Source organism: Lagopus leucura, unplaced genomic scaffold (genome assembly GCF_019238085.1).
Source record: "Lagopus leucura isolate 7727_CA_CO unplaced genomic scaffold, USGS_WTPT01 Super-Scaffold_100001, whole genome shotgun sequence".
NCBI lineage: Eukaryota > Metazoa > Chordata > Aves > Galliformes > Phasianidae > Lagopus > Lagopus leucura.
In genome coordinates, this window is record NW_024962262.1 from 43,820,364 (window position 1) to 43,840,604 (window position 20,241).

General features: G+C 40.8%; 1 protein-coding gene across 3 annotated transcripts in view; it reads left to right on the forward strand.

Moving 5' to 3' along the window:
• The window catches only part of EDAR (ectodysplasin A receptor), a 70,645-nt gene extending 60,042 nt beyond the window's left edge, over positions 1 to 10,603 (forward strand). For 2 of the 3 annotated variants that reach the window (XM_042867445.1, XM_042867443.1), the window contains exons 6-12: positions 461 to 547; positions 1,730 to 1,858; positions 1,942 to 2,016; positions 3,623 to 3,695; positions 4,216 to 4,375; positions 7,787 to 7,847; positions 9,196 to 10,603. In XM_042867445.1, coding sequence (XP_042723379.1) covers positions 461 to 547; positions 1,730 to 1,858; positions 1,942 to 2,016; positions 3,623 to 3,695; positions 4,216 to 4,375; positions 7,787 to 7,847; positions 9,196 to 9,515 — 905 coding nt within the window. In that variant the 3' untranslated portion in view covers positions 9,516 to 10,603. The remainder of the gene's footprint in view (positions 1 to 460; positions 548 to 1,729; positions 1,859 to 1,941; positions 2,017 to 3,622; positions 3,696 to 4,215; positions 4,376 to 7,786; positions 7,848 to 9,195) is intronic. The other variant, XM_042867444.1, reaches the window with a different exon arrangement.
• Positions 10,604 to 20,241: the final 9,638 nt, after the last annotated feature.

Sequence of the window (20,241 nt, forward strand, 5' to 3'; positions counted from 1 at the left end):
CTAGATGGCAGAAATTCTAGTATTTCCTTCTACGACAGTGCAGCTCCATGAAACAGAAGGACATTCAACAGTCCTGCTTGTTGCTTTTGCTAGGTTTTCCTGTGAGGTTGTGAGGGCTTGCTTACTATCAGAGTTTCATGGTGATCCTGCTAGTGAAGGATAACCATGAGAACATTCATGTGATGAGTTTTGTCTATGCTCATAACAGCTCACAAGCTTTGACTTCTCCTCCTTCTAGATGCTGTGCAAAATTGTCTTCTACATAGAATTTTCAACATGCCAGCAATGCATACTGGGGTTAGTAACATTTCAAAACGTCACGGTGAATTCATGGCTCTTTGCTAACCAACAGGAAATGCAATCAAGAAAAGCCAAGGCTCTCTTTACCTGGGCTAAGATACTGCTTTGACTATATGAACTAAGTGTGGAAGTTTATGGCATTTCTGTTTTTCTTTTGCAGGTGCAGGGGCTACCTCTGGCATTTCAGCCATTTTCCCAAGCACCTCTGGCACAAGTACCTTCTCACCTTACCAGCATGCTCACAAAGGTAAGAAGACATTCCTGGATTGAATGCGGCAGCTGTTGGTCTCAAAAATAGTATCAGCAAAAGTGCGACTGAACTGATGGTATCTGTTGTGAATTTCATTGCCACTCTTTCCAGATTTCTCAGATGGCAATTAAAAACAATTCAGAATTAATTTTTATTTCTTGGCTAATCAATACTGCTGCTCTAGGAGGATGGACTTAAAATGCACTTGGACATTAGTGGGCAGTGCCAGCAATTAATTAGCACATTATTTGTGGTGATACAGATAGGGCACTGCGCCTCAGCAAAGCCTCATTTAGAATGGTGGCAAAAAAATGGACTAAAGCCAGTCTCTTACCCAACTGTTCTAAACTGTTCTCCACTATGATTATTAGGTTTTTAAAATGTTTGAACAGAGTACATGTAACAGGAAGGATGCAGTTAATGAGGTACAGACCACACTGATCTTCCTGGTCGTTTTGTCTGTAAACAAGATCCTGAAGATCATGTTTTCAGAAAAATTATTCTCCTGCCTTTTAGTATACCTGACATTTTCTGCATTCTTTCACGAGTTTTTGATTCTGACCTGTCCATCCAGATTCTGCTTCAGTCTTTCTGCATATCTTATTTTAAATTCACCCTGCAGCCATGCTGTGTTTTAAGTCTATTAAAAAAAAATTAGTTATTCCACAAGTACATTGTGTTCTCCTTACTGCAAAGATTTTGAGGCAGTCAGAGATATCAATGGACCTTTTATCTCTCAGCCCATTTTGTGGGGATTTTTTGGTTTAGTATTTTTTGTTTGTTTTTCTTTCTTTTAAGTGCTATTTCACTAGTTCACTGTTAGGAACGCTGCTACTCCTGCGTACACATAGTTTCTTGTATTATCAGCAGGTAATACCATCCCCTGTATCTTTCCTGTATCTTTGTATAGTCATCTGATCACGTTTTTGAATATGTGTATTTTTGAATATGAATATGAATGAATACTATTAAGCTGTTCTTGCAGCCTAAGTCACAGTTTTGAAAATTATTAGATAGTTCCCCTTTGAGAAGTAGCGTTTAGTTTTGCAATGCTTAAACAAGACTCAGATCAACAAAATGAGAGTGCAGATTCTAACGGTAGTGTGGACTGAGAACTGTTAACTATTCTTTGGTCTGAAGAGTTGATTATTTACAAAAAATACTTCTTTGTTTTTCCAGCAGACCTTTCAGGACAAGGACATCTGGCTACAGCTCTGATAATTGCAATGTCTACCATATTCATAATGGCAATTGCCATTGTCCTCATCATAATGTTTTACATTGTGAAAACCAAACCTTCTGCTCAAGGTAATTGTTCAGCACAAGTCTTTTGCTGCAAATACTATTTTAGATTGCTTCTGAGAATAATTATTGTTATTTTCACATTCTAGCCTGTTGCAAGAGCCACTCAGTAAAAAATGTTGAAGCTCAGGCTAATACACAAGAAGAGAAGAAAGAAGTACAAGGTATAAGTTGCTTTAGTTTTACATTTTCTATCCAAGATGCCATTGGGCTTAAGTATTCATGTTACATTTCTCTTACTTACAATTCCCTCATTCAATGTCTATTTACAAAATAATTATGTACATCGGTTGATCTGAAAGTAATGCCTCCTATTTATTTCCATGGAAACTGCAGCAGATACAAAGAGCACAAAAACACTACTTGATAGAGCAAATTTTCAACTACAAAATACTCCTTTTCAACATAGTCACCACCATTAGCTATGCATTTTCACCAGCAATGAGCAAGAGCCCGCATATTGTGCTTGTAAAAATCTTCACCCGTGGAAATGACCCACTGTTTCACAGTTGCTACAGTGGCATTGTTGCTAGAAGATTGTTGCTCATACAGTTCATCTTTCATCGGCCCATACAGATAGAAGCCAGCAGGCACCAAACCTAGACTATATGGTGGGTGCTGTGGGACAGTCCAGACAGGATTTGTAATGTGCTCCATGGTCTTCAAACTGATGTGCGGCCTGGTGCTATTGTGTTTCAAGAGAAATTTTGTCTTCTTCTCTGGCCTGATGTTGGAAGTTAGAATCAGTGTCACGATGTAGCAGTCAGAGTTGATGGTTTGTCCAGGTTTTAGAAAATCCAGAAAGACCACTCCTTTCCTACTGCAAAAGACACTGCATGTCTCTTTACCTGCTGAGGGCTGCATCTTGAACTTTTTCTTCAGTGGGGGATTCACATGTTCCCACTATGTGGACTATCATTTTTATTCTGGCTCATAATGGTGACTCATGTCTCGTCACTGGTAATGAAGCAGTCCAGGAAACTGTCACCTTCTGCCCAGTATTGATTGGTTCAGTAGGTCCTGTCAAATTTGCATACAGTGTTCTTTCAGTTACTGTACAAGCATCAGTGGGACCAACCTGGTGCAAACTTTGCAATATTCCAGTATTGCCGTCATTGTTTCCAAAACCTTGAAACTGATACTCAGCTCCAAAGACAGTTCCCTGGTCATAATCCACCAATTCATGCTGATGAGCTGATTGAGATGCTCTTCATTTTGTGGTGTGACAGCTGTGCATGACCATCCTGAACATGGTTTGCTTTTTACATCATTGTCAGCATTGCTGAAATGCACCACCTGTCACCTCACTGTGCTCACTGTGTGGTCTCTATAAACTTTAAGCAAGTGTTGATGAATGTCAGTGGGTGCCATTTTTTCTGCATGGAGGAATTCATTGACACCCCTTTGTTTCATCTGCACTTCTATGTCAGATGCTGCTGTGTCAGAGTACCCCTCTGCTGCCACCTGTTGCACAACAACAACATGTAATGGATATTGGCAGGAAGGTTCAGCTTCTTTTGCCATACCACCAACATCCACCTCTTGATACTGTGGGCCAACATCATAAAATAGGAGGCATTATTTTTGGAGCAGCCCTCTTGTAATAGTATTTGTACTTCCAGAATGTCATTTAATCCTCTGATAGCAATTCAAAAGGTAGCAGAGAGATTTCCATTTGCAGCAAGGTTGCCAGCTAAGGTAGCTCCTCAGACAAAACACCAGTTGGAATACCCATTTCCAATGTAAATTTTTCTAACTGTTTATCTGCAGATAACGTTGTGATATTCTCTGAGAAAGAAGAGTTTGAAAAACTTACAGCAACTCCAGCTAAGGCTGCTAAAAGGTAGGTTAAAAAAAAAGATGCTTTCAATTTTGACTAAAGTAGGAAAGGGGTAGAGTCACCATTTATCCTGGTACAGAGAAATTCATGAAGAACAAAGTAGAAGTAGTTTTCTAGTCTGGTAGATCAAGGAAAAATGTGTGAATGAAAGAGCTGCAGGGGTTAGTTTCTGGAAGAAGTGACCAAGGCCATCATGCATTGAAACATTACCTTGAGCACCATGTGCTCTGGGTTATAGCCCACAGAGATTCTGTGCTGAATTACAGAACTCCACTGAGGCAAACACTGTCCTCAGTGGGAAGTCCTTCTATGGAAGGATTCTTGCAAGATAAGCATGATTGTGCAACTTGGTGAGCATTGCACATATATCCTCAGAAGATGAATGCGGTTACATTCACAGGATTTCAGGGGAATAAAAAATGGAAAACATTTTTATTCCATTACTCTGGGATAGCAGAAAGGAAATCATTGGAGTCAAACCATGAGAGACTTCACTAAGACAACCTTATCCTTCATTTTACAGTGAAAACGATGCATCTTCTGAGAATGAACGACTTCTAAGTCGTAGCATGGATAGTGATGAAGAAGCTGCAGTTGACAAGCAAGGGACACCAGAGAGATGCTTGTTATCTTTAGTGCATTTGGCCAGAGATAAATCTTCTACAAGCAATAAATCAACAGGGGTAAGGCAATTTTGAGATTTCAAATTTGGAAGTTGCTTTCTGTGTTCTTATTGGTGGTGATGGTGGGTTTTTTTTCTTTTTTGTTTTTCTTTTTTTTTTTTTAAAGAAAACAAGATACAAACTATAAAAAAATGCACTATCACACAGATAGAACTAATCCACAAAATACAAGAGAGTTTCTTCTGACAGTTTTATTACTGACTCTCATTTGCATAACGGCATATGAAATTCCTTGAATATTGAAGAGCGTGTCTGTGTAGATGTATTAATACTCTTCAGGGTTGAAAAACACATTTGCTATAAAAGAAGTAACTCTGCTTTTTTGCACTGTATGTTTCACAGTCTAAAGAAAGAAAAAGTAAACAGCAAACCCCCAGTATAGTTAATGCTAATATAACTAACCCCAAAGCTACTTTGACAACAGAAAATCAGACAGAAAAATAATTGGACAGTGGGGCTGAAGTCACACAGTAGCATAGCATCTGCCTGTGTTGACTCAGGGGCATGGCTATTTCTATGCCTTTGAATTTTCAGCAATATCTGAAGTTGTGCTCAGTGGGTTGTTTGTGTGTGTGTGTGTGTGTATGTGTGTGTGTGTGTAACTTCCAAAAACACATATGTGCTTAAGATCACTCCTGTGCTCCTAAGGACAATGTAAATGCACCGTTTGTTTTGCTGTGGAAGGCCCTCACTTCTTCCTGCTGAATCTGTATTGCTCAGGGCAGTTTATCTCACTTAGGCTACTCAAGGCAGGGTTAGGCACTCCCTCACCCACACAATGTTTAGTTTATATTAAGATGAATCTGCCCTTAAAAAGAAAGCATTTGCTCTGACATTTTGTATGTTTTTAGAACTTTAGAAATAATTTTAAAAATAGCAATATCTAGGACAAAATGGTATCATTAATCTAAGAACTGTAGGGATTGGAAGGGAACTCTGGAGACTGTTGAGTTTTGCTAAAGCAGATTTCCTAGGTGGGTTGGACTCAATGATCTCTGGAGGTCCCTTCCAACCCCTACAATTCTGTGATTCTGTGATTCTGTGAAGTCACACAGGAAAGCATCCAAGCAGTGCTCTGTCACCCCCAAAGGAAAGAAGCTCTTTCTCATGTTCATATGGAACTTCCTGTGTTCCAGTTAGTGCCTGTTGCCCCTTGTTCTGCCACCACCAAATACAGCTTGGCTCCATCCACTTGACACCCATCCGTTAGATATTTATAAGCACCGATCAGATTTCCCCTCAGTCCTCTTTTCTCCAGGCTGAAGAGTCTCAGGTCTCTCAGCCTTTCCTCATGAGGGAGATGCTATGTTGTGAAGAATAAAAAAGGTTTGAAATTGCATCTTGTTTGCATGTTTTACTTTGCTGGGATGGTTCTCAGATTTTCTAAAAAAGCTCATTTTTCAGCTGAAGCCAGACACACAAAGTCTCAGCCTAAGAAAGATGTTTTTTCTGTGTGTAGTTAGTTAGTCAGACTATCTGAAAATAACTTACTACTCTAACATTCCTATTTTAAAATTCAGTTTTATGAGGTCTCTGTAAAAATCCAACATTATCACACTTCTGTATGCCCTTGCTTAGAATTACATTATATAAGTTGGGCAAGTAGGAACTCAGAACATTTAATAAGAAACAGCTTTCCTTTTAAGGACTATACATAGTAGTTACATTCTCCTGAGCAATTTAGGTATCTCGTAAGTACATCTGAAACTTGAGCTTTTCTCTCAGAGCTACTGTCATTACATACTGCTAATGAGCGGAGGCCTGCTAACAAGGCTGAAGACAAAGTTGTCAATGAAAGTGCAGATTACATCAAGATTCCCCAGCCCATACCTAAGATTTCACATCTAAGCCAGTTGCCAGAAGTTAGAAAAGCGGTAATTTGCTTGAGGCTAGAGACTGAATAGCATTTCTAGTACTAGAAAGAGTATTAAGTAGCTTTTTGAGAGGGGTAAAGAAAGTCGAAGACCTGCTCTTACCAAACGCTGCTCTGGTTAAACCAAAAACCATTATGCAAGGTGCTACCACATGGAGGATCACCAAACCCAAATCCACCTGCTTGCTTCCATCAAAAGCTTTAAAAATTTCCCATCTTCTGGCTCAGGCAAAAAGATCATCCTGAGTAATTTTGCTTCTGCTTGAAATTCTTTACCCTCATTCCTTGTTCTAAAAATGAAGAGAGAATGAAAATAGGCACCTATTCATTGTCTTATATGAATTTTAACAAATTCCTTTAAAAGAAATTTTTCTGTTTATAAGCGTCTGAAACAGCTTATCAAATGTACATCAGAATCCCAAAGATTAGCATGTGTAAACTGTACCCAGAATTTGTGAATAAGTCAATGTCTGTATTGCATTTCCCTGTAAAATGGCATACTGTGAAACAGGCATTGGGTGGAGCAGCCAGTTTGTTGTCTCCAGCTGCAAGTCTATTAATCCAAGTAATTGATGTGTCCTGCCACTTAGAGTCCAAATAAAATGGGAAAAATCTTCCTAAAAAAAAAACCAAAAACAAACAAACAAATTTTTAAAAAACAATAGTGAAAATAATAGAGCTTTTTTTCATCCTGGTTTGCAGTGAAAAGCGGTGAATTTGTAGAGATAATGCTGGAATCCTATCAAAATGAGAACTCAGTCCTAATGAAAGCTGGCAGAGAGATGACAATTCCAGCCCCTGAGAACTCCTGACATTTTGACATTTATTTTCAATCCATGCTGAATCGAAGGCCAAACCTTGAGAATATTTTGGCTAAATGAAGCTACATCAAAATGTCCATTTTCAGCTTAGAAGATGTCAAGTTTTCAGCTTGACACTCTTTCTTGTCAAAAATGATGACAGCACCCTCGACCTTAAATTTTCCCTGTCTAAATTGCTACTGATTTTTTGTCTCTCTATAAAATCTTTCAGATTCACACAAGTAATGTATTGTGGAAGCAAATATCTAATCAATCAGCAATGCAGTAAGCAGTTTTATGCCAAAAGACAGAAAAGGTGATCCCCTCTAAAGTTCTCTTACACTGTTGAATGAAGGCAATTTCAGTCTGATTTCCAATTTAACTGGAAATCCCTTGCATTTTTTCCGTGTGACATTGAATTTGTCCTCATTATCTGGAGTTTCCTTCAGTCTGAAAGAGAAACAAAACACAGAAGCACTTAGAGTAGAAAAGACACTATCTAAAAGAAGAACAGATTGAAAGAAAGTTCTCAAGCAGTGGTAAGCCAAAGCAGAAACGTTTACTTTTTGCAGGATTGTTGCATCCTCTTCCACCAGTCTTCAAAAATGACCCTTGAGACATGATGTGATAATCTCTTGAGCCATGAAAGGAGGGTCTCCCAGAGGTTTTGTACTACTGTGTGCCATTTGTTTACTCTCATGGCCAAAAAAATAATGCAACAAGTCTCTTCTCTTTTAGATTCAAAGTCGAAGGAAAAAGATACTTGATGTGTACGCTAACGTATGTGACGTTGCAGAAGGTGAGTGTACAGAACTTGTGCCTCTTGTAAAAGCACAAAATTAAATCACAGTTGTTTGCTGTAAAATGTAAATCCCTCTATTTTCCTATGGAAAGGACAGTTTCATGGAAAGAAAGTGCAAATCTGGAAAAAGCTCCTGGGGGCAGATTTGTCTGGCAGGAAGCACTATGTTGCCCTGATTCCAAAGCTGTTCAGGTTGGGGTTTGTGCACCACAGCTGCTCTCCAGATGGAGAGATGCAAGAGTGATGTGGACATCCACACGGACCAAACTGCAGAGAACTTTCCTTTTCACCTAAAGGAAATGTGTTTATCTGTTTAGTTGCATGGATAAAAAAGTGTAAGTTGGGTCCAAATACGAAAGTGTGATTTGTGGAGGGTCAGGATTGTGTTTCAGACAAAAGTCTTGACCTACTCTGCTTCTCTAAGAGCTGTCCCACTTCTCATGACAACAAGCAGTTTCCAAGTAGGCCAGCATTGTCCATGTTAACCCTCTTTGTCACTTGGCTAGCTGGAGTGTTTCAGCAGAAGATACACAAACTAATGTTCATGCAGTACAGAGGACGTGACTGCATTTACCTTTTTTTGTCTCACATACTTTGTGTGCACACATGTGAACAAGTTTTCTGTGATTCAGGGAGCACTATCTCCCATCAAATTACTGCTGTTGTGTGTGAAGCAGGAAAACTACAGAAGCAAAAGACTGTTTTCAGAAACAGTGTACAAAACTACAGTGATCAGCAGTGCAAACAAAAACTGTATGAGAAAGAATAACTTTTTCCTCACAGAATGAAACTTATAAATAATCTCTAGAGATTCAGTGTTAGCAGTGACAAGCGAACATTTGCAGGGACTTTTATGCTTGCAAGCATTTGGTGTCTGCTGCACCTCACTCTTTGCATTCCTACAAGGGCAACTTTCAATTACAGTGATGTTACAGCAGCTGCTGTTGAAAGAGTCATGGAAGGGTCAGAGCTCTTGACTCAAATGCTGTGCTGGACATGCAGAGGTGTATTCATGGAGCCCATGAGGGATATGTTTCCAATACACTCCTCATAGCAAGTGAATTGTTGCAGGAGGGGGCAGTACCATAGGAATGCACACAGCCTGTTTAGTACTTCTTCCCCAGCAAACTTTTTACTCTTAATTATTCTGTGAATGTTGTAGCCTACTGTTTCCAGGTGAGATACGGAGCTAAACATACCTATCCTGTTTGGAGCTAAACATACCTATCATGAACTCACACTTGAAGATTTTAGCTGTGCCTATTGCTAATAGTATTTTAAGAAATTCTTTGAACAGCCAGGAGTTGTACACAGAGCTGTCTGACCAGAACCCTTCATGTTGCAGGCCTGAGCCCTACGGAGCTGCCATTTGACTGCTTGGAGAAGACCAGCCGAATGCTCAGTTCAACATACAACACCGAGAAGGCCATAGTGAAAACGTGGCGTCACCTTGCTGAGAGCTTCGGGTTGAAGAGGGACGAAATTGGTGGCATGACAGATGGCATGCAGCTGTTTGACCGCATCAGCACAGCAGGCTACAGCATCCCAGAACTGCTCACCAAACTGGTACAAATTGAGCGGTTGGATGCTGTCGAGTCTCTGTGTGCAGATATCCTGGAGTGGGCACAAGCAATGCCTGCTCCTGAACCAGCAGTGACTTCCTGATGGGCCTGGCTGGGGCCTGTGCTCCCACAACACCTCTGAGAACAATGATCCCAGCCAGCAGCACGTTGGAGACTTTGGATAAGAGACCATTTCTTCTACATAATCACTCCTGGTAACCAATGGGAAGCTTTTCTCTTTTACTTCTACGAAAATGAAGTTATACATCTACCAAAACAAGAACAGAATTCTCCCAAGAAGCTTGGTATGAAACAGGTGGTGAAACAAAAAAATTATGTTAAGCAGTTACTGACAATAAGCAGACACAAAAACATGAATTCTGCAGCCTGTTTTTGAGTACATGTGCAGATATGCCTGCTGCTGCCCTTCCTGCCTGGTTTGCAAGCTGTTGAGTTGCTCGCCGGAGATGGTTTTATCTCTTGGGGCTTTGGTCAACCATTGGTCTAGCAGTTACAGTCAACAATGGCACCACAGCCACAGTATCCATTAATACACATTAGGCACCTACATTTCTATCAGCTCTAACACATTTAATATTTAACCAGTTTCATTTTCTATATTCCCTATGGGTTTATTAAATCTAAAAGTATGTGCATAGGTGTATATACACAGTCCTCAGATCAACTAATTATAGTATATGAAAAAAAGCTCCAAGATAATTTACAGATGGAAGCGCTTCTAAACGCTGTATATAATGCATGTAAATGCACTCGTGGTCCATACCCTCATTTCAGAAATTGTAAATTCAAACTGCACACTCTGCAGACAAACCAGTTGGCTAAGGGCAGTGTGAGTTGGCAGTGATCCCTCACAAGTGCAGAGGAGAGCAACAAGTTTTTCTCTTCCTTACCAGAAAAAAAAGCAATGCAAACTGTGCACACACAACTTTGACTTTCCAATAGTGACATCTGTATGTCAAATAATATTTCAAGCAGAGGAATATTCAGACAACAGTTGGGCACGTGTGACGCTGAGAGCAAAAACAGTAGATTTCTTTAGATAGTTGGAAAGTACAGAAACAAGTGGCTTTGAAATGCTGTGCTCCAGTGCACGTAAAACATGGAATCATAGAATCATCAAGGTTGGAGAAGACTTCTAAGATCATCTAGTCCAACCATTCACTTACCATCAATATTTCCCCACTAAATCATCTCCCTGGGCAGCATGTTCCAGTGTTTCACCACTCTTTCAGAGAAGAAATCTTTCCTAACATCAAACCTGAAATGTGAGCACAGACCCCACAGATGGAAATTAGCTCTTCTGGAAGGTAAAGAATCAAAAACCACAACAAAAATCCCATTATTTGTTCCTGTTAGCTACTCTGATTTTCTTTGTCAAAACATTTGTGAACTTGTTTAGATCCCAATCCAGAAGGTGATGCCAAATCTCTGCCCTTAATTTGTAGCTAAAATTAGCAATGACTGATTTCAGTGTTTAATCACTAAATGGAGAGTACCATCACTTACCAACCTACACTTTTTCAATTCCAAATTGCTCGACCAAAAAAAATTTTGTGAGAAAAATATTAACTCTAACTCTGACATTGGTAACCAGCATTGCATTAATTCCATTAATAACCAGATCTTACCTATCATAGTATCATAATTGTGCTGAACACTTAGTATCACCCTTTAACGTCTGTATTTACTGATCTTTTCAGCACTTCATCTGTATTGCAGAGAAAGTACATACTGCAACATAAAACCTCTCCTCGCTGTTCTTTCACCATTTCTTCAGTGTCGTTAACTCACTCTTTGTTAATTTGCATGTGCTAAATCTGAGGAGAATTTTGACTTTTCTTATAAAGGAAGATGCAAACTGCATTTATTTGAATATTTAACTGGCTAACTGATGTTTAATTTATGGATGGGATTCTTGCTATCTTGAAATCAATGACAAATTAGTACAGACTTCAACAGGCTTCAGTAAGATTCTGAGGTTTGCTGACAGCTCTGCAATCTTCAACAAGATTTCCAAGACCCTACATTTGCAGATTCAGTCTATTGCTACTAAAAAAAGGAAAAAAAATAGAATGGGAGGATTCTACTTCTCTTGTGCCAGTGTATAACTGCAGTGTTATTCAGTTGACTATCCCCATTATTTCATGTTTCATTTAATAGTACGCATCACTCATTTGTTTAAAAGAAGCCAAAGAAATCCTCTTTTGTACATTTGTTGGGCCTTAAAAAGTGAGGGTCTTGAAATCAATGGTGCCAATGTGAACACAGACTATTTAACATTATTTTATTTAGTATACAGTATTTTTATTGTTACACAAAAGATGTACAGGAACAAAAAAACCCTGTATATCTTGCCAAATCTTACTTTCTAATAATTTTGTTTAATGCTGTACATATAACTTATTATATTGTAAAATATGAACATAAAATATGTTAATAAAGAGGTCAAACACAGTAGTATTATCTTTTTTATATTATTCTATTTTTAATTCATATATTGCCTTATAAATGTGCAATTAAATATATTAGCCAGGGGCTAACAGCACATTCCTGTGGTATGGGAGCACCGAGGTAACATGCATGAAGGAATCTTTGCATTCCCACATCATACTGCTTGTCTGCACTGCACTTTGAGAAGTTTTGAAGCAAAGACCACTCTTCCTTTCTCAACAGTTTTGGCTCAATATTTCACCTCCAAGGTACAAAGCAAAGTCCAGGTTCCTTAGAGAATCAGAATGAAAGTTATTATATATATATAGCAAGAGGTGGTACAGACTGGGAGAATAATGAGTAATCTCACAATAGCAATACTCTCTAATTAACATTTTCATTGTGTTCTAATTCTAAATTAGCAGTTCTATGAAGCGTTATCAGAGACTTTACCTGGAAGCTTTTACTGCATGGCAGAACAACTGTATTCATCCAGTCCTATGCTTGCACTGTGCAGACCACTAAGAGAACTGCAGCATCTACAGAAACCGTCACTGAGCTACATCTCCCCCTGGCAGTGATGATTAAGCTGAGACTGTCAAAATATCTGTCACGGATTTGACCAGATCAATCTATGTCCGTGACAGGGGCGACAGGCCTCTGCCCTCCCCCCCCCACCCCAGTCCCACAAAATGGGAAGGAAGGAAGGGAGGAAAAGAACAGCGGCAATAATCTATGGAGGAAAACTTATTTTACTATAATATCGGAATACAAGATAACACAATAGATACAATTTAATTGCAATTGAGATTAATAAATCAGACAAGATGAGAGAGAGAGAGTTCCCGGGACCGATTCAAACCTGAAAAGCTTGGAACGGCCAGGAAAGCACCCTCTAGCACCCACTGCCAGGCAGCAAGAGAGCGCCCCCCCCCACCCGGAAGGGCCAGATCCCGTGACTTCTGTAATGTACAGGGATAGGTAGCTGGAATTGGGGCAGTGACACTTTAATGTCCCGTACACTACATGATGTTTTGATGTGGAATACTGAAACCCAAAAACAAAAAAACAAAAACAAAAAACATAGAACCATGACAATATCTCAAACAAATTAAACATTTTTCTAAAAGGAATCAACACAGTTCTGCTTAAAAAACAGTTTGGTGCTTTGTTTATTCAGGTTTATCTCTGGTTTCAGCATGATGAATACATTCTTGTTCTGCCAACTATTAAAGGAGAGAAAACTCCAGAAACTGCAACAAAAGCTTGGAGTTTGCCAGACAGCCAGGAGAAAATGATGTTTGGAGTTTCACCTAGCTGTTTTTTCCACTCCCTGCGCTGCACATGTAGGAGTTAGAGCAGCATGTGCTGCTCCTGCTGAAGATGCAGACGTCTGAAGGGCCTGACCATTCTTGGCTTCAACGCACTTACTAAACTAAACTACTAACTAAAAAGAGAAGGTTTGGCTTCTGTACTTTAACTTGACAAAGCACAAACTTGGATCTGGGTAAAACACCCATGTTCTTTCACTGTATAATTAAACAAAAAGGTGGTCTTCTACAATAGAGTGACAGCATCAGTAGACAAAGGGAAGGCAGCTAATGTTGTCTACCTGGAATTCCGCAGCGCTTTTTACGTGGTCCCACACCACATCCTTACCTCTAAATTATAGAGAGAGATGGATTTGAAGACTGTACTACTTGATTGATAAAGAACTGGTTGTATGGTTGTAGCCAGAGGGTTGTTGTCAATGGCTCTATGTACATGTAGAAGCTAGTCATAAGCAGTGTCCTCCAGGGGCCCTCTCCAACATCTTCATCAATGACATAGACGAGGAGATTGAGTGTACCCTCAGCAAGTTTGCTGATGACACCCAAGCTGAGTGGTGCAGTTGACACAACAGAAGGAAAGAGATGACATCAAGAGGGATCTGGATGTACTTGAGAAATGGGAACATGAGAAACTAATGAGATTTAGCAAGGCCAAGTACAAGACACTGCCCTCAGGTCAAGGCAATCACAGACACAAGTACAGACTGGGAGAAAAACTCATTGGGAGCAGCCCTGCAGAGAAGGTCTTGAGTGTTTGGATGGACAGAAAGCTGAACATGAACCCACAGCATGCTCTTCCAGCCCAGAAGGCCAAGGATATGCCAGGCTGTATCAACAAAGGGATGGCCAGCAGACAGAGGAGGGTTGTTGTCTCCCTCTACTCTGTCCTTGTGAGGCTCCATCTGGAGTACTGCACCCAGGCCTCGGGCCCCCAGCACAGGAGGTATGTGGAGCTGTTGGAGCAGGTCTTGAGACAGCCACAAAGATGCTCTTTGGCTGCAGAACTTCTGGTACAAAGAAAGATTGAAGAAGCTGGCTTGTTTAGCCTGGAGGAGGCTCTGGGGAGACCTCATGGCAGCATTCCAGTACTTAAAGTGAGATTGACTTCTTACACAGTCTGATAGTGGTAGAACAAGGGGAAAATGGTTTTAAACTGAAAGAGAAAAAAATAAATTAGACGTTACAAAGAAATTCTTTACTCAAAGGACAGTGAGGCTCTGGCACAGCTGCCCAGAGAAGTTGTGGTGCCCCATCCCTGCAGGCACTGAAGGCCAGGTTGGATGGGGCTCTGGGCAACCTGAGCTGGTGGGGGGCAGCCCTGCCCATGGCACGGGTTGGGGCTGGGTGGGCTGTGAGGTCCCTTCCAGCCTAAACTATTCTGTGATTTTATGAGAACAAGAAAATGTAATAGTTAAATGACTACAAGAGAGATACTCTGGGATGTCATTCTTTGTGTCAGTTTTTTCCATTTTGCTTCAATTTTTCCTTCTCGTATAGTGCTTCCAGCACACTGGGATATACCTGTGCAAGTGCAGGTGTCTGCAGTGGGATTTATCCTCTACTAAAGAGAATTTTAAGCTGAGAGAACTAAAGAGCACAGTAAGCTTCACTGTAAACATTTATTCCATAGATGCCAAAGGTTAAATGAGTTCCACCCCACCCCAGGTGATCAGTATATTTCAGGTCTCACTATTTCAGATCAGGAACATTTCTGAAATGGCTGGCTGAAGCTAGCACTAAATACAGACAAACCTGAACCTATTGTTGGTTATGTTAATTATGTTAGTGTTGTTCTGGGAAATTATTGAATCAGATGTAAGCTTAAGTTGTACTTAAGGTTATTACACAGTGCTGGAGAAATTAATGTTCTTGCTATTTACAATTTGGCTATAGAAAGTCAGAGCAAAGCTATGATTGACACCACTACCCTAGTGAAGTATTAACTTCTTTATCATCTCAAGAAGCACAGAACAAGAATTCAGTCCAGAATGACAATCCTGCTTTTGGTGAGAAGACAAGACAATAAAACAACTCTTGAAAAACCCCAGCGCCGAAAGCACTTCTTTCTGGAAAACTTTATATTTTAGTCTGAGCTTTTTAATCTAATATTCAAGGATCAGACTTAAGGATTGGTGACTTACGTTACAGTATCATGTACAGCGATATTGGCTTGGCTAACTCAAAATATTTTTACACCGATACAGATCAAATTTGATCATGCCTGGAAGTTTGCTATTTTATTCATTGTGGCAAATGCAACACGTGTATTTTAACACTGTAAAATAAAATGTAATAAAAATGAAGTTTTTCATTGGCTATGGCTTCATGGGCTTACTTGCATGGTATCAATCCCAGAAAGCAAACAGGAATGAGAAGAGATTCTTAGAATACTGGTGGTTAGATTTGGAATACAATGCAAAATCCACACTTTCAGGGAAATGAGAGGTCAGGCAGAAAATTATTAATAAGTCATTTAATTTCCTTTCTGATATTGTTAATTGTTCTTTATACCTTGAAAAAAAAGAAAATCACACAGCTTTTAAGTTGCAGAGACTCTAAGTCCTTGGAAGGGCTTACTTATAAAGACTTCACAGATTCCTATGGCACCCTGGTCAGCTCAAGGTTTTGCAACAAGTACTTGTACAGCCCCTGGCAAATGATGGACAACACAAAAATAGTGGATTTTTCCCCAACAATCAGCAGGACCTACAACAAAAGAGACTTATCTGCATGTTTATATGCATAACTTCTATTCCATACTCCATCACTAACCTTCCTGCTGACAGTAGAAAGTTCCTGTGAGACAAGAATAACACTGTCCCCCAGCAATCCCAAACTGAATGGCATAATCTCATGCTTTGCTTAGAGAAACATGCCTGGCACTGCAGACTCTCTCTAATCTTCGTTGTGTTCAGGAATTGCTCTCTGCGTAGCACATAGTGGTCCTGGTACAGTGACAAACAACAGAAAGGTCAGGTCTCTGTTTTGGAGCACAAAGCAACCGTGGCAGACTGCCTCCATATTCAGTAATATGAGTTTACAAATCCATTCTCCAAGACCAAAATGGTAAAAGCCCACCTTTGAAGGATCACTGAGAAAGCATGCTGCTTTCAGCAGGAGAAGCTCTATATCTGTCCACTCATTTCTTCTCAGTGAATGCCAGATTTAGAAGCTTCACTCTGTTCCTAGGGAGGCATATTTAAGAGGGGGGGAAAAACCCTTGCTGTTCTATGTGACACTTGTGACCCAGAGGTAAATCAAGATGCTCGCATATGCAGAAGTCCCTCCTGTGCTAGCAACCCGTATGCTCTTCTGTGAAAGCAGGAAACAGAGCTTGTGCCCCTATGATGTACTGGATAGGCTTCCCATTGAATTGTGCAGTAAATATATTAATATAAACAAGGTAAGAATGCACCATCTCAGCCTATATCCAGTTCCAGACATGTATTATTGCATATATATTCTGCTCCCCCCCCATCCAAACAAGTCCACTGATTCTTTGTAGTGATACAATTTATGATGCACAGTGCTGAGTACCTCAGGCACTAACTTATCATTATCAACCACTCTTCGAGGACAGAAAGATGCTGATTCCTTTCCGACAGCATTCTGTGAAACTAGAGCATCTGAATGCTTATGCTGAGGACAAATGATAAGGAGCCTTTGTGTCCTGCTGCAAAAGACAACAGCAAGGAGTCGTGACAGAGGTCCTGCACAGGCATCTCATTTGTCTGTCACCTTTAAAAGAGGAGGAAAATAACAGGGAGGGGGGGGAAAAAAAAAAAGAGGAGAGAATTTTTTTTTTGTAACTGATGGAAGAGGCTGCTCTAAACACAAATCCATGGTAGGGTTCAGGTCTGTACTGCAAGGCACAGTCCAGGAATACACAACAGCTTCCTGGCTTAACCTGCCACACAGAAGTGAATCAGGAATAAGGCACCCTAAGGGCAGATTAACAAAAAGGCTGAAAATGAAACAGAAAGGAAGGAGAGCAAGGCTTCTGATTCTGGAATTCAGGTCTGGTGTTGCAAAAGGCTGCTGCAAAAGTGGATCAGTCCTGCTTCAACAGAAACCAGGAGGACATCCAACTGTGACTTTTTGGGAAGGATCATGCAACAAAGGAGTTCCAATGATCTGCATTTCTTACTTTCCACATGCTATAGAATACTGCTCCTTCAGCAGAACAAAACCAGTCTGGCAGCATTAATCTTCTCTGACCTTCTTCAAAGGCATATTATTTCTCCCAAGTTTTGTTGTGTGGGTGGAATACTATGCTCCCCTCTGAAAATCTTACACCTCGTGGTGCTTTTTTTTTTATTATTTATTTTTATTTTTATTTTTTTTATTTCCTTGTAAGCAGGAGCTTTTTGTTTCTTTCCCTATAGCTGAACTCACTGAGGCTGCCATTTCATGGAGCTGAAGATGATCTTAGAGTTACATCATTAGCAGGAATTCTGACTTTGCTGTGCTTCCACCACAACAGTACACCAAACTCATTGCCCCAATGCTGTGCACCTACCAGAGCTTCTCTGCTAAGCTGCAGCAATCAGAGATGTGGTACACTGAGGGAGGCATTCCTTGGGATCTAGCTAACTATCCTTGTGCAATGGGGAGGGCACAGAAAGTACAATTTCTGAATTAAATAAGTAAAAATGATTTCTGGCTTCTAGAACAGCTTTTCTCTAATGCCCTCTCCCTGGAAGCATTCAAGGCAAGGCTGCATGGTCCTGTGAGCATCCTGGTCCACAGGGAGGCATCCCTACCTAGAGCAGGGGGGGCTGAAACTAGGACCTTAAAGATCTCTTCCAACCCAAACCATTTCATGATTTTAATTTCATTCTCTAGCTGTGACTTTGGGGATCAGAATGTCTTGTTATGTCATGGTTCTACTGACTTTTGGTTCAAGTACATCCATGCAAGAAAAACAGCCTTATTATTCAGCCCACACTGAGAAGACAGCACTACAGACTTCCGTCGACCTCAAACACCTCTATTTCAGACAGAGGACAGTAGTGGTTGGGGTGCAACACATTGCAAGTGCCAGTGCAAAACAAAGCTGCTTTGTCTATCACAGCATTTCTCCAGGGAACATCAAAGGGAGGAGCACAGCACTATTCCTTTTACAATGCCTTCTGCAAGTTCTCAAACAGTGAGTACTGTAATTTTCCCAGTGGGTCAGTGCTTTCACAGAATCACAGAATCACAGAATCATAAGGTTGGAAACGACCTGCAAGATCATCCAGTCCAACCACCCTCCCATTCCTATCAGTACCACAAGCACTAAACCAGATCTCGTAGCCCCTCATCCAGGCGCCTCTTGAACACTGCCAGGGACGGCGACTCCACCACCTCCCTGGGCAGCCATTCCAGTGCCTGACCACCCTTTGAGAGAAAAAGTTTCTCCTAATATCCAACCTAAACCTCCTCTGGTATAACTTCTTGCCATTTCCTCGGGTCCTACTATTTGCTTGGGAGAAGAGGCCAGACCCTTTTGCACCACAACCTCCCTGCAGGAAGTTGTAGAGTGCAATGCGGTCTCCCCTGAGCCTCCTCTTCTCCAGACTGAACAATCCCAGCTCCATCAGCCGCTCCTCGTAAGACTTGTGCTCCAGACCCCTCACCAGTTTCGTTGCCCTTCTCTGGACACGCTCCAGGGCCTCAATGTCTTTCTTGTAGTGAGGGGCCCAAAACTGAACACAGTACTCGAGGTGCAGCCTCACCAGTGCTGAGTACAGGGGGACGATTACCTCCCTGCTCCTGCTGGCCACACTATTTCTAATGCACACTATTTCTTTGCCATTGTAGTTCCTCTAACATTGGCAAAGTGGAGGTTTACCATAGTATTTCATAAGCCAAGTTTGCACATTCTCTGGACTAAATTTAAGTATGCTACTGTGGAGATAAATGCTTTCCATCAGACCATCAATCCTGAAGCCATTTTACTTTTAGGTGAAGCACCTCTGAATCTTGGTCTCTGTTTGCAGCCCCTTTTTTAATCTGGTGTGGTAAGTAAAATGTAAGACATTGATACAAGCCATGAATTTAGAGTCAATTCTTTATCTTCCTTTGAGGCAACAAGCTGTGGCTACCAGAAGCTTTCTACTATCACCAGCATGAAGTTAATTGTTTCTGAAGACCTACATACAAGCAAGACACAGCAGGCTAGAGCTAGTCTGAAGCTGTGTGTTCTGGCTCATCTGCTATCTACTACTGGAAAAATCAAGAGGCCCTCATCATTTGGTCTCTCTCAAAAATCAGTGCAAACTGATATTCTACCACCAAGCCTGGCTGGCTAGAAGCAGCTGGCATATTCAGAACAGGGTAACCCTTTTGGGGAATGCAGACAGACCACGATCACATAAACCATATTTCTTTAGGAAATCGCTAGTTATTATTACCTTTTGCAAACATCCCTTGTTGAAGATGATCTTCCAGAAGAATAAAGTCGTAGAACCTTATGCTCATATTGCAGTACTCAAGCACTACAAATAAAGAGAAAAAAAAAAACAAAGCAGGAAGTTCTAGGTTCTATCTGGGAAGGTAAGACTATACAGATAAGTTTAAACTGTGACCTATCAAGCAGAAAGTTATGCTTTATCTGACTACAGCATTTTTCAGGTTGAAGTCTATCAAAAAAGATGAAAGATCCACTGAGAGACACATCAGAACACTGGGGATAGAATTACACATTTATTCTGCTGATCAAGAAGCAGAACTTTCTGACACATACTTGGTGATACCAGGCAAAGTATTCACATATGGACCAATAGTCATATACAGAAAACAGAGCAGAACTCACGCAGCTGTGAAGAGGCTCTCTATACAGCACACCTTCTCAGGAAGCAGCCTAGATCCAAAAGATGCTCACTCTTCCATGGCAGGCCCTTATATGAGCCCAGGATGGCTCCACCCTGGGTCCACACCATCTGGTCATGTGGGGATCAGGGGCGCAAACAATTTGCCTGTGCTCCCTGGGCCAGACACACGCCTTCACCAGGCGCTCATTCACCAGTTCAAGACTTGACCTAACAGTTCCTCTACAACATT